General features: G+C 43.5%; 1 protein-coding gene across 5 annotated transcripts in view; it reads right to left on the reverse strand.

The window, feature by feature from the left end:
* Positions 1 to 19,785, reverse strand: part of CYLD (CYLD lysine 63 deubiquitinase) — a 381,887-nt gene that overhangs the window by 313,587 nt on the left and 48,515 nt on the right. For all 5 annotated transcript variants that reach the window (XM_069216436.1, XM_069216434.1, XM_069216435.1 and 2 more), the window contains exon 2: positions 16,852 to 17,502. In XM_069216436.1, coding sequence (XP_069072537.1) covers positions 16,852 to 17,427 — 576 coding nt within the window. In that variant the 5' untranslated portion in view covers positions 17,428 to 17,502. The remainder of the gene's footprint in view (positions 1 to 16,851; positions 17,503 to 19,785) is intronic.

A 19,785-nucleotide genomic window follows, 5' to 3' on the forward strand; every position in this document is an offset into this window, starting at 1 on the left:
GCCCCGCAAGTCACCCCTCCTTGGATTCCCCTAGGTCTCTAGTTTTCAGAAATGCACAGGTTTGGTAGGTTTCCCTAGGTGCCGGCTGAGCTAGAGGCCAAAATCTACAGGTAGGCACTTCGCAAAAAACACCTCTGTTTTTTTCCAAAATTTAGGATGTGTCCACGTTGCGCTTTGGGGTGTTTCCTGTCGCCGGCGCTAGGCCTACCCACGCAAGTGAGGTATCATTTTTATCGGGAGACTTGGGGGAACGCTGGGTGGAAGGAAATTTGTAGCTCCTCTCAGATTCCAGAACTTTCTGCCACAGAAATGTGAGGAACATGTGTTTTTTTAGCCAAATTTTGAGGTTTGCAAAGGATTCTGGGTAACAGAACCTGGTCCGAGCCCCGCAAGTCACCCCTCCTTGGATTCCCCTAGGTCTCTAGTTTTCAGAAATGCACAGGTTTGGTAGGTTTCCCTAGGTGCCGGCTGAGCTAGAGGCCAAAATCTACAGGTAGGCACTTCGCAAAAAACACCTCTGTTTTTTTCCAAAATTTAGGATGTGTCCACGTTGCGCTTTGGGGTGTTTCCTGTCGCCAGCGCTAGGCCTACCCACGCAAGTGAGGTATCATTTTTATCGGGAGACTTGGGGGAACGCTGGGTGGAAGGAAATTTGTAGCTCCTCTCAGATTCCAGAACTTTCTGCCACAGAAATGTGAGGAACATGTGTTTTTTTAGCCAAATTTTGAGGTTTGCAAAGGATTCTGGGTAACAGAACCTGGTCCGAGCCCCGCAAGTCACCCCTCCTTGGATTCCCCTAGGTCTCTAGTTTTCAGAAATGCACAGGTTTGGTAGGTTTCCCTAGGTGCCGGCTGAGCTAGAGGCCAAAATCTACAGGTAGGCACTTCGCAAAAAACACCTCTGTTTTCTCCCAAAATTTTGGATGTGTCCACGTTGCGCTTTGGGGCGTTTCCTGTCGCGGGCGCTAGGCCTACCCACACAAGTGAGGTATCATTTTTATCGGGAGACTTGGGGGAACATAGATTAGCAAAACAAGTGCTATTGCCCCTTGTCTTTCTCTACATTTTTTCCTTCCAAATATAGGAGAGTGTGTAAAAAAGACATCTATTTGAGAAATTCCCTATAATTCACATGCTTGTATGGTCACCCCGGAATTCAGAGATGTGCAAATAACCACTGCTCCTCAGCACCTTATCTTGTGCCCTTTTTGGAAATGCAAAGGTTTTCTTGATAGCAATTTTTTACTCTTTATATTTCAGCAAATGAATTGCTGTATACCCGGTATAGAATGAAAACGCACTGCAGGGTGCAGCTCATTTATTGGCTCTGGGTTCCTCGGGTTCTTGATGAACCTACAAGCCCTATATATCCCCGCAACCAGAGGAGTCCAGCAGACGTAACAGTATATTGCTTTCCATAATCTGACATTGCAGGGAAAAGTTACAGAGTAAAACGTAGAGAAAAATTGATGTTTTTTTCACCTCAATTTCAATATTTTTCTTTTTCAGCTGTTATTTTCTGTAGGAAACCCTTGTAGGATCTACACAAATGATCCCTTGCTGAATTCAGAATTTTGTCTACTTTTCAGAAATGGTAAGGTTTCTGGGATCCAGCATTGGTTTCATGCCCATTCCTGTCACTGACTGGAAGGAGGCTGAAAGCACAAAAAATTGCAAAAATGGGGTATGCCCCAGTAAAATGCCAAAATTGTGTTGAAAAATTGGGTTTTCTGATTCAAGTCTGCCTGTTCCTGAAAGCTAGGAAGCTGCTGAGTTTAGCACTGCAAACCCTTTGTTGATGCCATTTTCAGGGGGAAATCCACAAGCCTTCTTCTGCAGCCACTTTTTCAATTTTTTTTTTAAAAAAAACGAAATTTTCACTGTATTTTGGCCAATTTCTTGGCCTCCTTCAAGGGAACCCACAAAGTCTGGGTACCTCTAGAATCCCTAGGATGTTGGAAAAAAAGGACGCAAATTTGGCTTGGTTAGCTTATGTGGACAAAAAGTTATGAGGGCCTAAGCGCGAACTGCCCCAAATAGGCAAAAAAAGGCCTGGCACAGGAGGGGGAAAAGGCCTGGCAGCGAAGGGGTTAAAACAATCAAATTTGTTTATAAAAAAAAAAAAACATGGGGAATAAGCAAGAATTGGCCCTGGTCTTCCTTGATCTGGAGACCATTTTTTCACACAGTGGAAAGGGCCTATCTGTTCGCAGTGTTGGGAGGGATGGCCTTCAGACCCATCTATAGTGGCTGGGTGTGCCTGTTGTACACTAACTCAATGGTTCGTATAAAAATAGTGGGAGGGCTCTCGGTCACGTGGTCGGTCTAAAAGGGAACCAGGCAGTGAGTCCTCTCTCACTGCTCCTTTTCACCATGGTAATTGAGCCACTCACTCTGTTGCTGCGCAAGGAGATGGAGCGTTGGGGTTCGGTTGGGAAGTCACAACGATATAATTTCCTTCTATGCTGCCGAAGCCCTAGTATAAGTCCACTCCCCCAGTAGATTGGTACAGATACTGTTGGGTCTGCTCACAGAGTGTGATAAGGTCTCTGAGCTTAAAGTTAATCAAGACCCTCCTGTTCCCTCTCAGATGCCTAGTCAGAAGGGCCCTGGATTAACAACCTGAGGTCGGTCTGTGGTGGGAGACGGAGAGACACAAAAGTCTGAATGTTGATAGAGTGGTTAATGGCTTGGGGGTTTGATTCAATTTTGGAACACAGACCCCCTCTGTCTGTCATAGGAAAGGCTGCAGTGGCCAAAATGTTTTTCCCCCCCTACTCCATTATGCCAGGAGGGAGCAAACTGCCAAAGAGATATGGGTTAGGTTTCCTGGAGCACCACAATCTTCTAGAGTATTAACTGGTCTGATTCAATGGGGGGAAGGGGATGCATCTCGTCACCTTATTTTATGAGGCTCTCGTTGAAGAAATGGAGAGTGCTCCCTATGTAGTGCGTAGAAATAGGAAGAAGGAATTAGCAATAACCATCACAGATGCAGATTGGGCACAGGCTTGTGAGCTGCTGCGGACAGTCATGTAATCAAAGATTTAATTTACTTTTCTACATCGTACTTATGTGATCCTTAGTCGTCTAAACAGGATTGATCCCTCTAAAGAGGGTAAATGGGCACAAAGAGGAGGCTAATTTCCTGCATCTGACATGGGACTCTGGTGGGATCCAGGAATTTTGGAGGGGAAGTGATACCCAAGATCACAAGAGCCACTGGTATAATTATTACTCTGACACCGTAGGTTTGTCTCTTGGGGGTGGTGAAAAAATCTTAAGGCAGGAAACTACTGTACAAGCGTGCTCTCTTATTAGCCAAACAGAGAGTAACCATCGGCTGGATGGGCACTAGGTTGCCAGTGATGGAGGGAGGTATGGATGAGGGATCTCCTTGAATAGGGGTAGCAGAGGAGACCCACACACGCCTGAAGCATACTGATGAACGGGCTATGGATGCAATTGCGACATGGGAGCTCCTCCTTGATAACTTTAACAATGAGAACTCTTCCAGCTCTCACACCCGCTCCAGTGATGAGGGGTAAAATGGTTGGAATCTAAGTTAAAGTGTACAATAGATGTATGCCTTATTATGTGCATGATTCGGTGACTTGGATTAAGTAATGTACTGTTTAGTGAGGGACTCATGGACAGACTCCTATTCATTGTGGTAATTGCTATTGTTGTTATCTGCAATGTCTCGACATGTGACTGATACATTCCCTACATTGTACTTAGGACATTGCAATGCTCAAAATGTTAGCGTGTATGTTTTATGAAACTGAATAAAATAAAGGTTTAAAATAAGAAAGGGTAGAATTTGACATCCCGGAAGGGCAATTTCTACTACACAGCGCCATAATGGTGGTTCTGAAGAAACATAGGGGAAGAAGTGACACTGAACATCCCCGGACTCACTGCGGCCCCTTTTATTAGATCCTAAACAAACCACAGCTGCATGCCATAGTGTCCTGAAGGGTAAGTGACATGGAATCCCCAACACACCAAGGCTATCAATTTATTTGCTCCTTGGAAACTACATGCATGCTGATGTCAGGGCTCTATGGGGTACCAAGAGTAGATAGGACCCAATCACTTACTTGACATAAAGACAAATGGCAAGAGGTCTTGGAGGCCCACATATCTGAGGGTGGTTGGACTACAATGCTCGAGGCAGCCCGAAGATATTCCGCAATTCACTATTTAAGTAAATACATTACTATGTAATACAACATGTGTATCTTACCCCCACATGACTGAATGGCTACTTTAGCTGCACCTCACATGAATGACCTAGATGGCATCTGGAGGGGACAAAAATGCTACACGTGATACAGGGTTGCCTGCACTTGACTGACTACTAGAGAGAGGTACAACACTTCCTGAACGATGTCATGGATCATACTATTGACTTAGCCCCTAAAACATGTATACTCTGGCTTTATCCACACCTGGCCAAAAGCAAACTGATGTACCAATTTATTAACCTGGCATTGATACTGGCCAAATGCTGAAAAGCAACTTCTGGACCCCAGAAAGAAAGGTGAAAGGTCAATCTTTTACGATGGGCTGAATGGGAAGGTGACACCCTCCTTAGAGATGCCCAAAAGGGTCAGGGAACATTAGACTTTGCTAGAGTCTAGGAGATTCTGATTGATATATTGAGAGAATGGGACACATAGGACGAGATTGTATCTTCCTCTTGAATGCCTCTGTACCCACTAGACCTGTGGAAAGTGACTACATGCATCAGGATTTTTCATATCCTCATTATCATGTAGCCTACCCAAGACTAGGAAAGTGTAACTGTGGCCTTCTGCACCAGGAACGGACTAGTCATGCTACAGCAGCGATGGCACCCTATTATCCACTTTTCCTTCATTGCTATTATTTTATTCTGAGTTGCAAGACACCATGGTACAAAGGGAACCATGTTCCATGTTGTTATGTTACCAGGGACATGCCTGCTTTTTTTGTGATTAAGAGCCACTGTTTGCCATTTATAGTCATTCACTGCTGTTCTACTTGGGCAACTGCTGATTGTTGGAAAGGGCCCCGCTCGTCATTTAAAACGTACAATATGCAACTAGATGCCTAGATGGAGGACGGGGTGGGCTTTCCTGACAATTTATTCTCCTACTCTGTACATGCTCAGTGCTTATGTGAAAATTCAATAAATTTGGTTAAAATACATTTTCACAATACTCAGTTATTGAACACTACTTTGTCTGAATTACTGAAATATACATTTGATTAAAAATATTGGTGATTTTTGGACAAAGATGATACATTTCCTTTACATATATATTGATATGCTCAACTCTTTGTTGTATGGCCTGTGATTTAGACTCCATTTTAGATTCAACTCTTTGGGTTTACATCTTTCTTGAGGTGATTTTTTTCTACTCTTTCTTACTAATATGTGTATATGCATCTCTGATAGGCACTGACGCCCTGTACCCTGTACAGTTAGTTCCAGGGTCATACATTTAGAATGCAATGCGATTGTTTTGCTTTCTTGCTGTGCTCATTAGGAGATACTTCCATTTTACCTAGACAAAACCAAATGAGCTGTTCTGAGACTCTGCCACAGTGTGATAAGAACGCTACTTTATTATATAAACAGCTCCCATGCTAAAGCTCAGTGAGAGGAGCACTTATATGCTGGGATTATCACGGAGCATCTGCGTAGTGTGACTGAGATGCAACCCTGCTGACTGACCTCCATCCTGCCAAGCAGGATAACCAGTACTAGCTTCCTGACACCTAACATCAAAGTGTGGGGTTAGACTATCCCAACTTATCTTGCAGAAGGGTACACCCATTATACTCTCTTTATTATTGTATTAGATATAGATAAGAGTATGCACACATTAGCACCAATTAACATTGTTGAAGTGTTCATATTGTTTACCATTCTAATAATGCCGATTACAGCAGTGCTAGAAATGGGGTCTCCAGTTGGCAGTCAAGTTGCACTCTGTCCAAGCAGGGACCCTCACTCTAGGCAGGGTAAAGGAAAAACACACCCGGGTACCCCCTGCTTACCCTCTTGGTAGCTTGGCACGAGCAGAAAGGCTTAACCCCAGAAGCAATGTGTAAAGTATTTGTACCAACACACACAGTAGTACAGTGAAAACACTACAAAATGGACACCACACCAGTTAAGAAAAATAGGTAATATTTATCTAAATCAAACAAGACCAAAAGGAAAAAAATCCAACATACACAAGCCAAGATATGAATTTTCACAAGAATATGAGTCTTAATCCATACAAAACAGTGAGAACGCTGTTGTTGCACAAAGTACCTGGTTTGCGTCAAAAATAAAGCCACACGGGCGAGCGTGAGTCGGAAAAGGAAGCAATGTGTTGATTCCTTCCTCACAAGTGAGGCTGTGCGTCATTTCCTCCTCAGGTCGGGTCGACGATATGTCATTTTTCTCCCTGGGAAGAAAGCGATGCATCGATTTCCTTGGTACGGACAGGTTTTGTGTAGATTTTTCACACCCAGAATGTTCCATTGGAAATCTGGTCGCACGGTGTCAGGAAACCGCGCTGTGCGGGGTTTGCGTCGTTATCAGCAGCCACTAGCGGGTGTTGCGCGTCGTTTCTCCAGCCGCAATGTATAGATCTTCCAGCTGAGATGCAGGCGGAGCATAGACTTCACCTGCGAGGCCGGTGGTGCGTCGTTTATCAGCTGTGTTGCCCATGGTGCGTCAAAATTTTCCAGCACGGCGGTCTGTGCAGGGATTTCCGTCCTTTTCCACCAGCTTCACCCTTCAAGGGCCCAGGGACTGGTTGGGGCACCACTTGGTAGGGCAGGAATCTCAACAAAGAGTCCAGGTCCTGGCAGATAAAGTCTTTGACGGCCCAGAGACTTCAACAACAGGAGGCAAGCTCAACTCAAGCTCTTGGAGATTCTTCACAAGCAGGAATGCACAACAAAGTCCACTCTTTTTCACCTTTCACAGGCAGAAGCAGCACCTGCAGAATAGCCCAACAAAGCACAGTCACAGGCACGGGCAGCCCTTCTCCTCAGTTCTTCTCCTTTGCAGAAGTTCCTCTTGAAGCCTTGAAGAAATCTAAAAGTCTGGGGTTTTGGGTCCACTATTTATATCCCTTTCTGCCTTTGAAGTAGGCAATCTTCAAAGGAAAGTCTCTGTTGTTTTTAAGATCCTGCCTTGCCCAGGCCAGGTCCCTGACACACACCAGGGGGTTGGAGACTGCATTGTGAGAGGGCAGGCACAGCCCATTCAGGTGTAAGTGACCACTCCTCCCTCCACTCTAGCTCACATGGCCCATCAGGATATGCAGGCTACTCCCCAGCTCCCTCTGTCTCACTGTCTAGAGGAAATTCACAACAGCCAACTGTCAGTCTGACCCAGGCAGGGAATCCACAAACAGAGTCACAGAATGGTTTAAGCAAGAAAATGCCCACTTTCTAAAAATTGCATTTTCAAACTGACAATTCAAAAAACAACTTCACCAATAGATGTATTTTTAAATTGTGAGATCAGAGACGCCAAACTCCAGGTTTCTACCTGCTCCTAAAGGGAACCTGCCCTTAAAAGTGATCTAAAAGCAGCCCCCATGTTAACCTATGAGAGAGATAGGCCTTGCAACAGTGAAAACTGAGTTTAGCAGTATTTCACTGTTAGGACATATAAAACACACAAGTACATGACCCACCTTTAACATACACTGCACCCTGCCAATGGGGCTACCTAGGGTCTACCTTTGGGGTGTCTCACATGTAGAGAAAGGGAAGGTTTAGGCCTGGCAAGTGGGTACACTTGACAGGTAAAACTGGCAGTGCCTGTAAATCAAATGCTACTAGTGGGACTGTAGCACTGGTTGTGCCACCCTCATTAGTAGCCCTGTAATCATGTCTCAGACCTGCCACTGCAGTGTCTGTGTGTGCAGTTTTAAACTGCCAATTCGACTTGGCAAGTGTACCCACGTGCCAGGCCTAAACCGTCCCTTTTCTTACATGTAAAACACCCCTAGGGTAAGCCCTAGATAGCCCCATGGGCAGGGTGCAGTTTATGTTTAAGGTAGGACATATACTAATGTGTTTTGTATGTCCTGACAGTGAAATGCTGCCAAATTCATTTTTCACTGTTGCAAGGCCTATCTCTCTCATAGGTTAACTTGGGGGCTGTCTTTAAAATGATTAAAGCGTAGATTCCCTTTGGGACCATGACATGTGGAGTTTGGGGTCTCTGAACTCACAATTTAAAAATACATCTTTTAGTAAAGTTGGTTTTGAGATTGTGTATTTGAAAATGCCACTTTTAGAAAGTGGGCATTTTCTTTGCATAAACCATTCTGTGACTCTGCCTGTTTGTGGATTCCCTGTCTGGGTTAGTTTGACAGTTGGGCTGTTTGCACCTCTCTCTGGGGTGTATCCTGCATATTCTGATGAGCCATCTGTGCTAGGAGGGAGGGGAGGGGTGGTCACTTACATCTGAAAGGGCTGTGCCGGCCCTCACACAATGCAGTCTCCAACCCCCCTGGTGTGTGTCTGGTGTCTGGGGCCTGGCCTAGGCAAGGCAGGATTTCAAAAACAAGAGAGACTTTTGAAGTAGGCCTACTTCAAAGGCAGAACTTGGTTTAAGAAGGGCACCCAAACCCCTGAAAATTAGATCACTTCTGGACATCAAGAGGAACCTCTGCCTGGAGAAGAGTTGAGGAGAAGTGCTGCCATCCTGTGACTGTGCTTTGCGGAGCTATCCTGCAGTTGCTGCTTCTGCCTGTGCAAAGGGACAAAGATTGGACTTTGTTTTGCATTCCTGCTTGTGAAGAAAACTCCAAGGGCTTGTCCTGAGCTTGCCTCCTGTTGTTGAAGTCTCAGGGCCAACAACGACTTCTCCTGCCAGCACCTGGACTCTCTGCTGAGACTCCTGCCCTGCCAAGTGGTGACCTATCCAGTTCCTGGGGCCACACACCGACCGCCGTGTGGGGAAACTTTTGACGCACCTTCCGAGACGCGGCTGAGAAACTGCGCGCCGCTGGCTTCTGGATGAAAATCAACGCTCCACCTGCATCGCGGCTGGAAAATCGAAGCATGCAACTGGAGAAACGACGCGCAACACCCGCTGATGGAGGCTGATAACTTCACAACCCACATAGCGCGTTTTCCTGATACCGTGCTGCCCGATTTTCGTCGCAACATCGCTGGGCGTGGAAAAACAATGCAGCGCTCTCCTGCGGAGAGAAGAAACTATGCACGCCGACGTGAGCAGAGGAGGTAAAACGACTCACGGTCTTGCTTCTGGGTCACAAATCAATGCATTGCTAGCTTTTTCCGACACGCACTCGTCCATGCGTGTTATTTTGACGCTACCCAGGTACTTTTCACAGCTAACAGTGTTTTTACTGTTTTCTCAAAGATTTAAGACTCTTTTGCTTTTAAAATTAATAACTTGAATTGTGTATGTTGGATTTTTGCTGTTTTGGTCTTGTTTTGTTTAGATAAATATTTCCTATTTTTCTAAACTTGTGTTGTGTCATTTTGTAGTGTTTTCACTGAATTAATGTGTGTGTTGGTACAAATACTTTACACCTAGCACTCTGAAGTTAAGCCTGCCTGCTCATGCCAAGCTACCAAGGGGGTAAGTAGGGGTTAGCTAAGGGTGATTCTCCTTTACCCTGACTAGAGTGAGGGTCCTTGCTTGGACAGGGAGTTAACTGACTGCCAACCAAAGACCCCATTTCTAACACCCCACTATAGTTTCACATTTCTATGAGCACCATTCACTAAATATGGTACATCAAATTGTTATTCCTGTTACCTGTAGACAGGCAGTAACTGCACATCTGATTGCAAATGGGCTAGCCTATGGTGGGGGAGATGTTACCTTTACCTTTCCGTCCATCCAGTTACGCTATCCCACAGCGTTTGTGTTTTGCCTTGCTTTTGCCGCCCTAAGTGCGCCAGGTATGCCCAGACGTGGGTCCCGGGCTCACTGTGCCACTGGATTCAAGCTAGCCTGGCTGATGAGGGGTGAAACCCTGAAACCGGTCCCAGGATGCTTGTTTCCGGTCCAGGGAGAACCTGGCCTTGCAGTTCGGGCTGGACTGTTCCCTTGTGGAACAGGGTCAAGACTGATTTGCATATGGCTGGGTTCAAACTGGGGTGGCATGGTGAGCAAAATAATGGATGGATTAAACCCAGATCTGTGACTGGGGGTGAATGTTTGATTGGTTCCGCATTCCGTCCATCCAGTTACGCTATCCCACAGCATTTGTGTTTTGCCTTACCTTTGTGGTTGAGGCACACAAAGCTTATAAAAATCCTGCAGTCGATTACAATACACAAACATTTCATACATCACTGAAGCAGCAGTACCAGCTCAATATGGAGCTTATGACTATTTAGAAATTCCATTAATATTTCAAGAACCTCAATGCTGGTTCCAAGGCGCCCTCTCACATGCAGTGCAAAATGTAAGACTGGGTCCACAGTAATGATGGGCAACCTGGCCAGTTTTAGCTGGCTACACACCAAGCCAAAGTTAGGCCCATTAAATAATCGTGACTTATAAGGCCTTTATACACATTTAGTCAGACTCTATAGATGTCTAAGGCAGCTTGTTTTGCAAACAATAACTACTTCCCCAGAAAGGGCTGACCAAGCTGAGCAGCCACAGTTAGCTGCCCTGCTATTAGTCCAATAACTATTAATGCTATTATGGGTAAAATGCCCACCAAACGGGAAGAGATTCCGTTTTGGACTGCACAGAAAACAAACCAGTTTGAAACAATCTTTCTCCATATGGAACTCGCAAGACAAATTTAGAATTCTCACTATGTGTCTTCCACTTGGTAAGGTTCCCCCGTTGAAGATCGCACTACATTGGGGCACCATCTTTACAGACGTATGTACTATAACACACAGTACCCCATCAATTGCTGTTTTGCCTGAAGTGCTAATCTAAATTCAAAATGAACATGGGTCGGCCCCTGCCCTGGATTTGGGGATTAAATTAATTGGCAATATTGCTACATTATCCGCAATGATTTTAAGTAATATTAAAGCGGAGGCAGCAATACGCCAATGTCTTGCAGCAGTCCTTCCTGCAGATTAGGAACATGAGCTGCCTCAAAAGATTTCTGTGACTTATTCATCTACAGGTTGCCATAAATTTGGAACCAGGCCTGGTAAGCATCAACTTAAATCAAGATCTGACACAGATACCACCAAGCAGACACCTGAGTCTTCTAAAAAACACACTGGTATAAAAATAATAAAAAATATAAATAGAAAACACAGAATGGACCTCTGCAACCAGAGACCACTGAGAAATGTTATAATTTAAGTAACCGTGAAACAATTAAACAGCCTAATAGGTATCAGTATTGATCCCTTTCAGGCCTCTTGAGAAAAGACAGTCAGAGAGAGATAGATGAGGCGAACATAGACAGGAAAAGTATGTGAAACTGAAAAAGGACTCACAATGCTCTTATGATCTAATTATAAAAATAGAGAGATTTTCACAGCAAAGATCACATTTAAAAAAAGAAAAAAGTGGCAGGAATTTCTGCAAAATATGCTACAAATACTCAGGGCGCTTCTTCTGAGCAAGATGTGGGCGAGAAGACTGCTCAACTGTACAGCAGAGGTCACAATAGTTCGCTAGACTCTTCAAGAGTTTCTGGTGGCAAGACCAAGAAATGAATATATTTAATTTTAAACTCCAGCTCCGTGGCTCAGCCCTCCTGACAGAACGTTTAATTTGGACATCCAAAACGAGGACGATAAAGTAATATTCTGGCAGTACTTTTCTAATGCTTATAACATTCTCTTGGCTGAGGTAGATTAGCTGCCTGTTTATGTTAGGGAAGTCTCATTGGGGAGGACATCATTTTACCATCCTTCTATAGTTTTGTTCTTGAGGAAGTTTAAGAAGCATAAGCCACAGAGTGGACTCCTGCACAAGCACCTGCATTACTTCACAATCAAGCAGGCTGGTATAAGGACTCGCCTTATCACAATATACCTTTAAAGTGCAGCCCGCAAGTGCAATTATAATACCCTATTGAACAAGAAGGTAAACACCCAGTTAGGAAAATTCTATTACAATCAGAATATCAAGGCATGACTGGCCTTGCATCTCTCCTATAAATAATCCTTTATTTCCTGTAGCGACACAAGATCACTCCTATCGCAAAGTCTTAGACTATAGACATTTAAACAGTCATACGCACTTTTGCTATACAAAATTCACAGAGCACAGCTTTGATGAAGAACATTTATTGTAAAATACAAAACTACATTGGACATTTCCAATGTTTTTTTTCTGTCAAATATAGAGCATGAAAGATGGGATTTGATGGTCTTCACCACTTTAGGGACCCAGAGAAAATTCTGTAGGCTCCCACAAGGGTATAAGAACAATCTAGGACAGTTGCTTCCCAAGTAACGTCAATCTGACAATAAATTGATTCATGGGGGTGTAGCCAAGCAGGGAGGCCACTTGGACGTGTCCGGGTGAGCTCCTCCAGGCCATTGTAATACCCTCCCGCATCCTGTGGCTGCCCACTCACCACGTTCTCCCCAGGTACACTGTGACCCCCACCCCCACAGGAGGCTCCCTTGATTAGGGACTGATTAGGATAATGCCTCTGTTGGGGAATGACCCGTGATGCAACCAGATCCCCTGCTTGCTGCTGTCTGGGGTGTGGCGGATTTGCCAGGCTTTTGCGCTGTAGCGCAGACCCAACACTGTACAGAGGGGAATGATTCCCCAATAGGGGATGCCCCAGCTGCTTCAAAACACCACATTCTCCCAACCCGGGGCTGGCTTTTAGCCAGCCCTGCTCCTTTACCTGGATTGCTACTGGGGGTGCTGCAGCTGACATTGAGGCACTGATGCAAGGTGGGGGGTTGACCCTGGCAGCCTCTTACAAACTTTCTTGTTGTGTGAGGTGCCAGGCCCTCGTTACTGTAACAAACATTGGCAAAAAGCACACAAAAAATTGGTCTAAAAAAGCACACATTGCCACAGTAGTTTATGGCACTGAACAAAACTACTTTGTGTGCTAGTATTCATTGAAAGAGCAGAATGCTATCACTCACAGTAAAGCCAGTAAATAGAGGACTAGAGAGAGAAATAGAATTTTAATAAAAACAAAATGCTTTGGTTAATGCCAGACCTAATTAGGGGCCCAAATCTTAAAGAAAGTCACAAAAGTGCACCCATGGTGTATATCTGTGTATTAGTGGCTTTCATGAATTCACAAGAATTTGCAAGAAATCGTACTCCCAGAAAATATTTGTGAACTGTATTTTAGCACAAGTAAATATGCATGTATAAATTTGCTCATGCAAAAATCTTTTAAGTGTTTACAAGTTCACTTTCCCTCCAACCACTTTTTTCCCAGCCCTGAAAGAATGTCTACTTCTGCCCTTGTCAGGAGTATATTTCCAACTTTTAGCAGTATGGAAAAAGAACAGAACTGAAAATCCTTGAAACACACAACTTAATAGGTTTGCACAGACTCAAAGGCATTCCAGACCCAGAACTATGGTTTACTGCTTCCTCCAGCCCAAGTATGTAGATCTGCGGAAAGCGACCCCTTAGGCAAGGGTCACTCTCCTGGGGGTAAAATTTATTTTAGGCCATTTCTGCTCCCTTTGGGGGTGCAGATCGGCCTATTTCAATTAAGCCTTTCTGCCCGGGGGGGGGGGGATTTGAAACCACTTAGGCACCAGGGATTGGTGTTTGTGTTTTTTTGGGGGGGCAGTCCCTGTTGGCCATTTCTGCCCCCCTTGGCAGATCGGTCTATTTTTGTAATGCTCATCTGCCAAAGGGGGCAGGAAGCTCACCGGACACCAGGGAAGATTATTTTTTTTTAAAAAGAAGGTGGGGTATGGCCACACCCCCACCCCAAATACATGGGGACAAAATTGTTCTGCCCACCGGGGGGGGGCAGATGAGGCAATTACCCCCCGAACCAATCCCCCAGGTGGGGCAGAAAGCCTACTAGATGCCAGGGAATGTAAAAATAAATTGTGGGGTGGTGGCTACCAGTATGGGCATGGTTATGCCCCCACCCCAAATGAAGGGGGTAACAGTCTTTCAGCTCTCCACCAGTACACTAAAAGATCTTATCCCAATGGCAAGCAAGAGGACATCTGATTATTTTGGGTTTTGGTTTTACATTTGGGCCATGAGAGCTTGTCTAACTCTCAAAATCGTCCCACTTAGAATGGTGAGGTCTGCGCTTTTTGGACTTTGGCATGTTGCCATATAGAAAAATCTATGAGACCTAGAAACATCTGAAAACGAAACATCTGGTTGAGTCCAGGGTGGTGTGCCTCACTTGCACCCCGCTCCATATTCTTACCCACAATGCACTGTAAACCTCCAACTTTGCTTGAAATCACACTTTTTTCCCCCCATTTTTGTGATGGAACCTTCCGGAATATGCAGGAATCCACAAAATTCCTACCACCCAGCATTGTCGCATCTATACCGATAAAAAAATCTGCCCCACTTGTCAGCCTAAAAAACATTTTCTTTCACACCCATTTCTGTCACTAACTGGAAGGAGGCTGAAACCACAAAAAAATAGTAAAAATGGGGTATGCCCTAGTAAAATGCCAAAACTGTGTTGAAAAATGTGTTTTTTTGATTCAAGCCTGGCTATTTCTAGGAACTGGGAAGATGGTGATTTTAGCACCGCAAACCATTTGTTGATGCCATTTTCTGGGGAAAAACCACAAGCTTTCATCTACAGCCCTTTTTTCCCATTTTTTATTTTTTTAAACAAACTTTTAGCTGTATTTTGGCTAATTTCTTGGTCTCCTCCAAGGGAACCCACAAACTCTGGGTCCCTCTAGAATGCCTAGGATGCTGAAAAAACAGGATGACAATTTGGCGTGGTAGCTTATGCGGACAAAAGGTTATGAGGGCCTAAGCTCGAACTGCCCCAAATAGCCAAAACAAGGCGCGGCACGGGAGTGGGAAAAGGCCTGGCAGCGAAGGGGTTAAAAGCATTGAGGAAATAAACATTCAAAAATTGGTCAAGCAATATGCTCTTGTTCTGCTTAAACCTAAATAATTCCACTGAGGATGTCAAGAAGAGCATGGTAGTTATTAATAAAATACAAATGACTAACAGTTTCAGCATTAACAAACACGTTAGAAGGCCGATAATCACTTTAGCTTACATCTAACTTATTGATGGAAGGTCACTTTTGTTTGAGTGAAGATGAATTGATTGGAGCACTTCAGTCTTGAGTGGCTCTCCCTGAACAAATAAACATACCTTTATTGCAGGGAAAGGTAGCAGTACATAGTAATCATGATAGGAAAGCTTGGAAGGTACAACAAGCGCTGGAAAAGCTGACAAGTCTTGTATTTGGGACCTACTGGCTTTTAGCCATGCTGTACTGCTTTCTCCATACTGCGCCGCATGACTAAAGAAAATAAAAAAAAGGAACTATGATGCAGTGGGTGCATCATTTTTAAGTGAGTGCATCTACTAAATGACCCAAGTGTTTTTGCTTATTTACAGAGTTGGATTAGTAAATTTGAAAAAATCGGTAGCAAGTAACCTTTTTTGTGCTGGTGTGGAGGAAGCAACACAAAAGGTGAAGGTGGGGTGAAGTATCCCAAAGGGCACAGGTGAGGGATGCAACTGTGGGGGAGCTGGTTGCGGGTAGCAACATGGAACTGGGTAAAGAAAGGACTAGAGAAAACAATGTGGAGCAAGTGCAGAAGAAGCACACAAGCAAGCAAGCCACAAGGGAGAGATGTACGTGAGGGAGAGCTCAACATGAAAGGAGCAAGGGAAAAGCATACCCTTGGCAAAAAGCAACCTGAAATGCGGTGGGGGGGGGGGGGGTGGGGGGGAAGTGAAGTACACAAGAGAGAAGGCTGGAAAATGCATGCACTCTGATGAAGTGCTTAAACCAAAAAGAAAAAGTAATGAGTCCATGTTCCTTGGGAGGAAAAAAACAGAAGAAGAAAGCCCACAAAAGCTAACAAATAAAAAAAAATGAAAGTGTCAGCAAAGCTAGTCAGTGGTAATCAATGGAAGGGCTCTCAGCCCACAGTAAGATAACAATAGATCTTTTCGCCAACAGACTATTTGGTATGCAAGCACTAAAAATAGCACACCAATTGGAGCTCAAAACCACTCAATGTTGATGTCTGTGCCAGAATACAATGCCTTGATGACAATAAACATCTTCTCCTGTGAAGAGAAGAAAATCCACTTTAACATCTTTCAAGCACAACCATTTCCAAATATGATATTAATATAGTTTTTTCTAGATAGGTATATGACCCAACACCAATGCTGCAGAATGAATCTAAGTAATGATGATGAACGTTAACCCGAAACAAAATTAGAGGGTATTGCCAAATCAGAACCATTCAGGGCTTTGCATATACAGTAATCCATTGTACTTAGCAGAAAATTGAGTAACAAAATAAGTAAAGAAAAGGGTAAGGCAAGTTGGAGATTGTGGAAGTACATAAAGCTGGAGACAGATAAAACTCAACCTGTGCCTCGGCATGGTATGCAAGAAGTCTCACTCTCTTATTTTCATGCTTACTCATGTTTTTGAACCATCACCTTAATGGTGACTGACAGCAATCTGAAGGAATCTGATTACTGAATAATGAGTTCTTAACACACCCATAAATCAGATTCTGGGAGATAGCAAACCATTTATTATGCTTTGATCTGTATCTCTTTTTTTGAATCTCAGTAGATGAAATGCCCTAAAAGATTCAAAATGACCCAAGCTATGAAATACAAGATTACTGGTATACCATCACAAAAAGGTATTGTCACTTGTCAGATCTCTTATTAAAACATAGATGACTCACCACCAGCTCGACTCCAAACCATATTCCCATTAGCGATCTATCCTGCAACAAAGGTCCTTTGTAGCGCACAATTCCGGGAAACTGTTCATCCCCTGTCCTAAGCTGCACCCTCACTGGTGCTCCGACTTCTATTTGAAGACCTCTGCTCAATCTCGATTTGTTTTTAAATAAACTGTATCGTTCTTCACAGTTTGTAACAGCCAAAAGTAACTCTGCTAATTTTTCACTGACTTCGACCACCTCCTTCTCGTCAACGAATAGAAGGGCATGAGGCTGTTCCAACAGTTTTATTCCAATTTGCATTTTCTTGCTTTTAGATGACGGGATACTTCTGGCATGTCCCAAGCAAGGCCTATCTTGTACAAGCTGTCCAACGCTACCCTTGGGGACTTTGACAAGCTTTTGAGTTTGTTTGTCTATGACGCTGCATTCTTGAATCAGGACGTAGAAAACACGCTCTTCCCAGAGGGCCTGACTAGATTTTTCTTGACTCCATAAGCCTGCATTCATTGTGGTAATAGAAGACGAAGAGGACTTCACGAAATCAGGATGATGAAACGGCGTCCTAAAAAGCATTTCCCAAAAAACCAGACACACTTCTCTGCAGATATTGTCTCCATGTTGTCAAGTAAGAAATTCAGATAATGTAACCTAAAACACACAAGAGTTAGAAAAGTGAGGTCTTAATGAATGAAACGTTTAATTTTAATTGACATTTTTCTTTTTCGCATTTTTGAGGAGCTAAATCTGTTATGGCAGTGCATGGTACTTCCACTCAATATATACAAATAGGGGTAGACAAATGGGCAAGTTTGGAAACACCAGACAAAACTATAAACAAACTTGCACTTTTATTTATTTTTTATCAAAATTCACAGCTAATAACAAGCTTACCGGTTTTATAACATTCCATTAATCCATTTCAATATGTTTACCAACCTAACTGCTTTATAGCACCACACTCTAACATGTCATTTCAAATGCACATTTACAAATTACCACACAAATTTTTCCACACACTAACTTAACAACAAAGCAAAAGAAACAAGCATTTGCAATGCAATGGGTTTTGCCTTTGCTTGAGCTCGAGCAATTAGCATTGTCAACTCCTAACCGGACTTTTCTTGCGCCATAAATTGAAAATGAAGATAAAACAGTTTCACACTACTAACTGGACTTTTCTTGCCATATAAACTGAAAAGTAAAAGTTTCACATAAGCGAGCTGACGGCCACTGTCAGTAAAAAGCAGACACACAAAGGGAAGTAAAAGTTCACTCATATTGAAGCCTATCGGCAAAAGTGCAATTATCCATGTAACCAGCATATGTGCAATTAACTATGTAACAGGGTCGATGTCATGCAAAGCGCTCGACTTCTGCCAAGCGACATCGCACTGCGAAAAAAGAGAAAAAGTAGTCCAGAAACCGGAAGGAAAACGTGGAGCCTCGTATGTTTTCAGTACTTGGTCACTGCGCTCGAGGAGGGCTAAACACCGGAAAAGGCATGACTTATGCTTGCCTTTCATGAATGAAGGCAGGCAGATTTTAAAAGGCAAGCCCACCAACCAATGAAAGAGACTGACGTGACATGGGCGTGGTTTGAAGCCCATAGAGGGATTACAACACGGGACGGAGCGCTTTGTGCTCACCTCTAAAAAGCAGACAGCTTATCCAACAAAGAAATGGTTAAATCTACTTAGAAATTGTCTATGACTGTCAACCTTCTCATGACAGGCTGAACATGTCCCTACTATTCAAGAAATCTTCAGCACTCTCACTAAGTACACTTTGACTAGCATCTCTTCCTCCAGACTTCACTTGTCTCAATTCTATTGAAAACTTACACTTCGATCTAAAACATGAATGAACTCTTCTCACACCAACCCTATTTTAGATCAATCTTCAAAGCCTCCTGAAAAATCAACAATAAACCAAGATTTCATATTTTGTCATCTTCTTCTCTTCCAGCACACAAACATACTGCCACAACACACCATGGTATCTAGCATTTATTTTCTTTGATATCACACCTTGGCAATCTCACTTGTGTTAATTGTTCACTAGTACATTGTTTGCACTGGTCTTAACACCTTTTGTAATCCATATAAGCCATCTTGTCTTGAAACTTCTTGACCTTTGTTTTAGTTGTATCAAGCTCAGCATTTAGTCTTCTACTACACTTCAATCACTATGGAACTAGCTTTGAACCTTACTTATGTCCTCTCAACAATCAGACTTTAAACCATTGTGACAAGTGTGGTGTAGTTCTAAAAGACTATAACACAGCTTGAATAGCTTTCCTCCAATACATTTCTTACTCAGTGGCCAAGTGAACAGATTTCGTATCTGCCTGGGTGAACCTTTCTACTCATGATGGTATAGTGTTGCTATTTTATGCTAGAAGCCACATCCATTGAAGTACATCCTTTTGCCTGTTCACTGAGTGTCATAATATGATATTCACTCCCCAGGTAACCTCTCTCTACAAAACGTACTCTCCAGAAATACCAATAGAGAATGTGATGAGACTTTTCTAATTAACCACACCGCCTGCCATTTTGAAAAACAGATATGTAGGAGAGATGCTTCACTCCTGGATATTGCTGCCAACGAGCCTAAAACATCAACTTCAATCTTATTTCTCAATGCAAATGGAGCAATTATCTTGTCTTCTCATACAAGCACAATATCCTCCTACACCAACTCTGTGTATATTAAAGAAAACTCCAACTTCCCCGACCAGTATCTGTCTGGCCAACCGACCTGAATGAATTTCACAACAGCATCCATTACAGCATCAACCTTTATCTCCAAATCACATAATCCATTTCTCCTCATTGCTCACAGCGTAAATCATATCTTTATTATTATACCCAACTTCACACTACCTCTCCTCTCCAGCCTTTTTGCCTGCTTTCATGAGTGGAAATGAAT

The sequence above is a fragment of the Pleurodeles waltl genome, chromosome 12, assembly GCF_031143425.1.
Source record: "Pleurodeles waltl isolate 20211129_DDA chromosome 12, aPleWal1.hap1.20221129, whole genome shotgun sequence".
NCBI lineage: Eukaryota > Metazoa > Chordata > Amphibia > Caudata > Salamandridae > Pleurodeles > Pleurodeles waltl.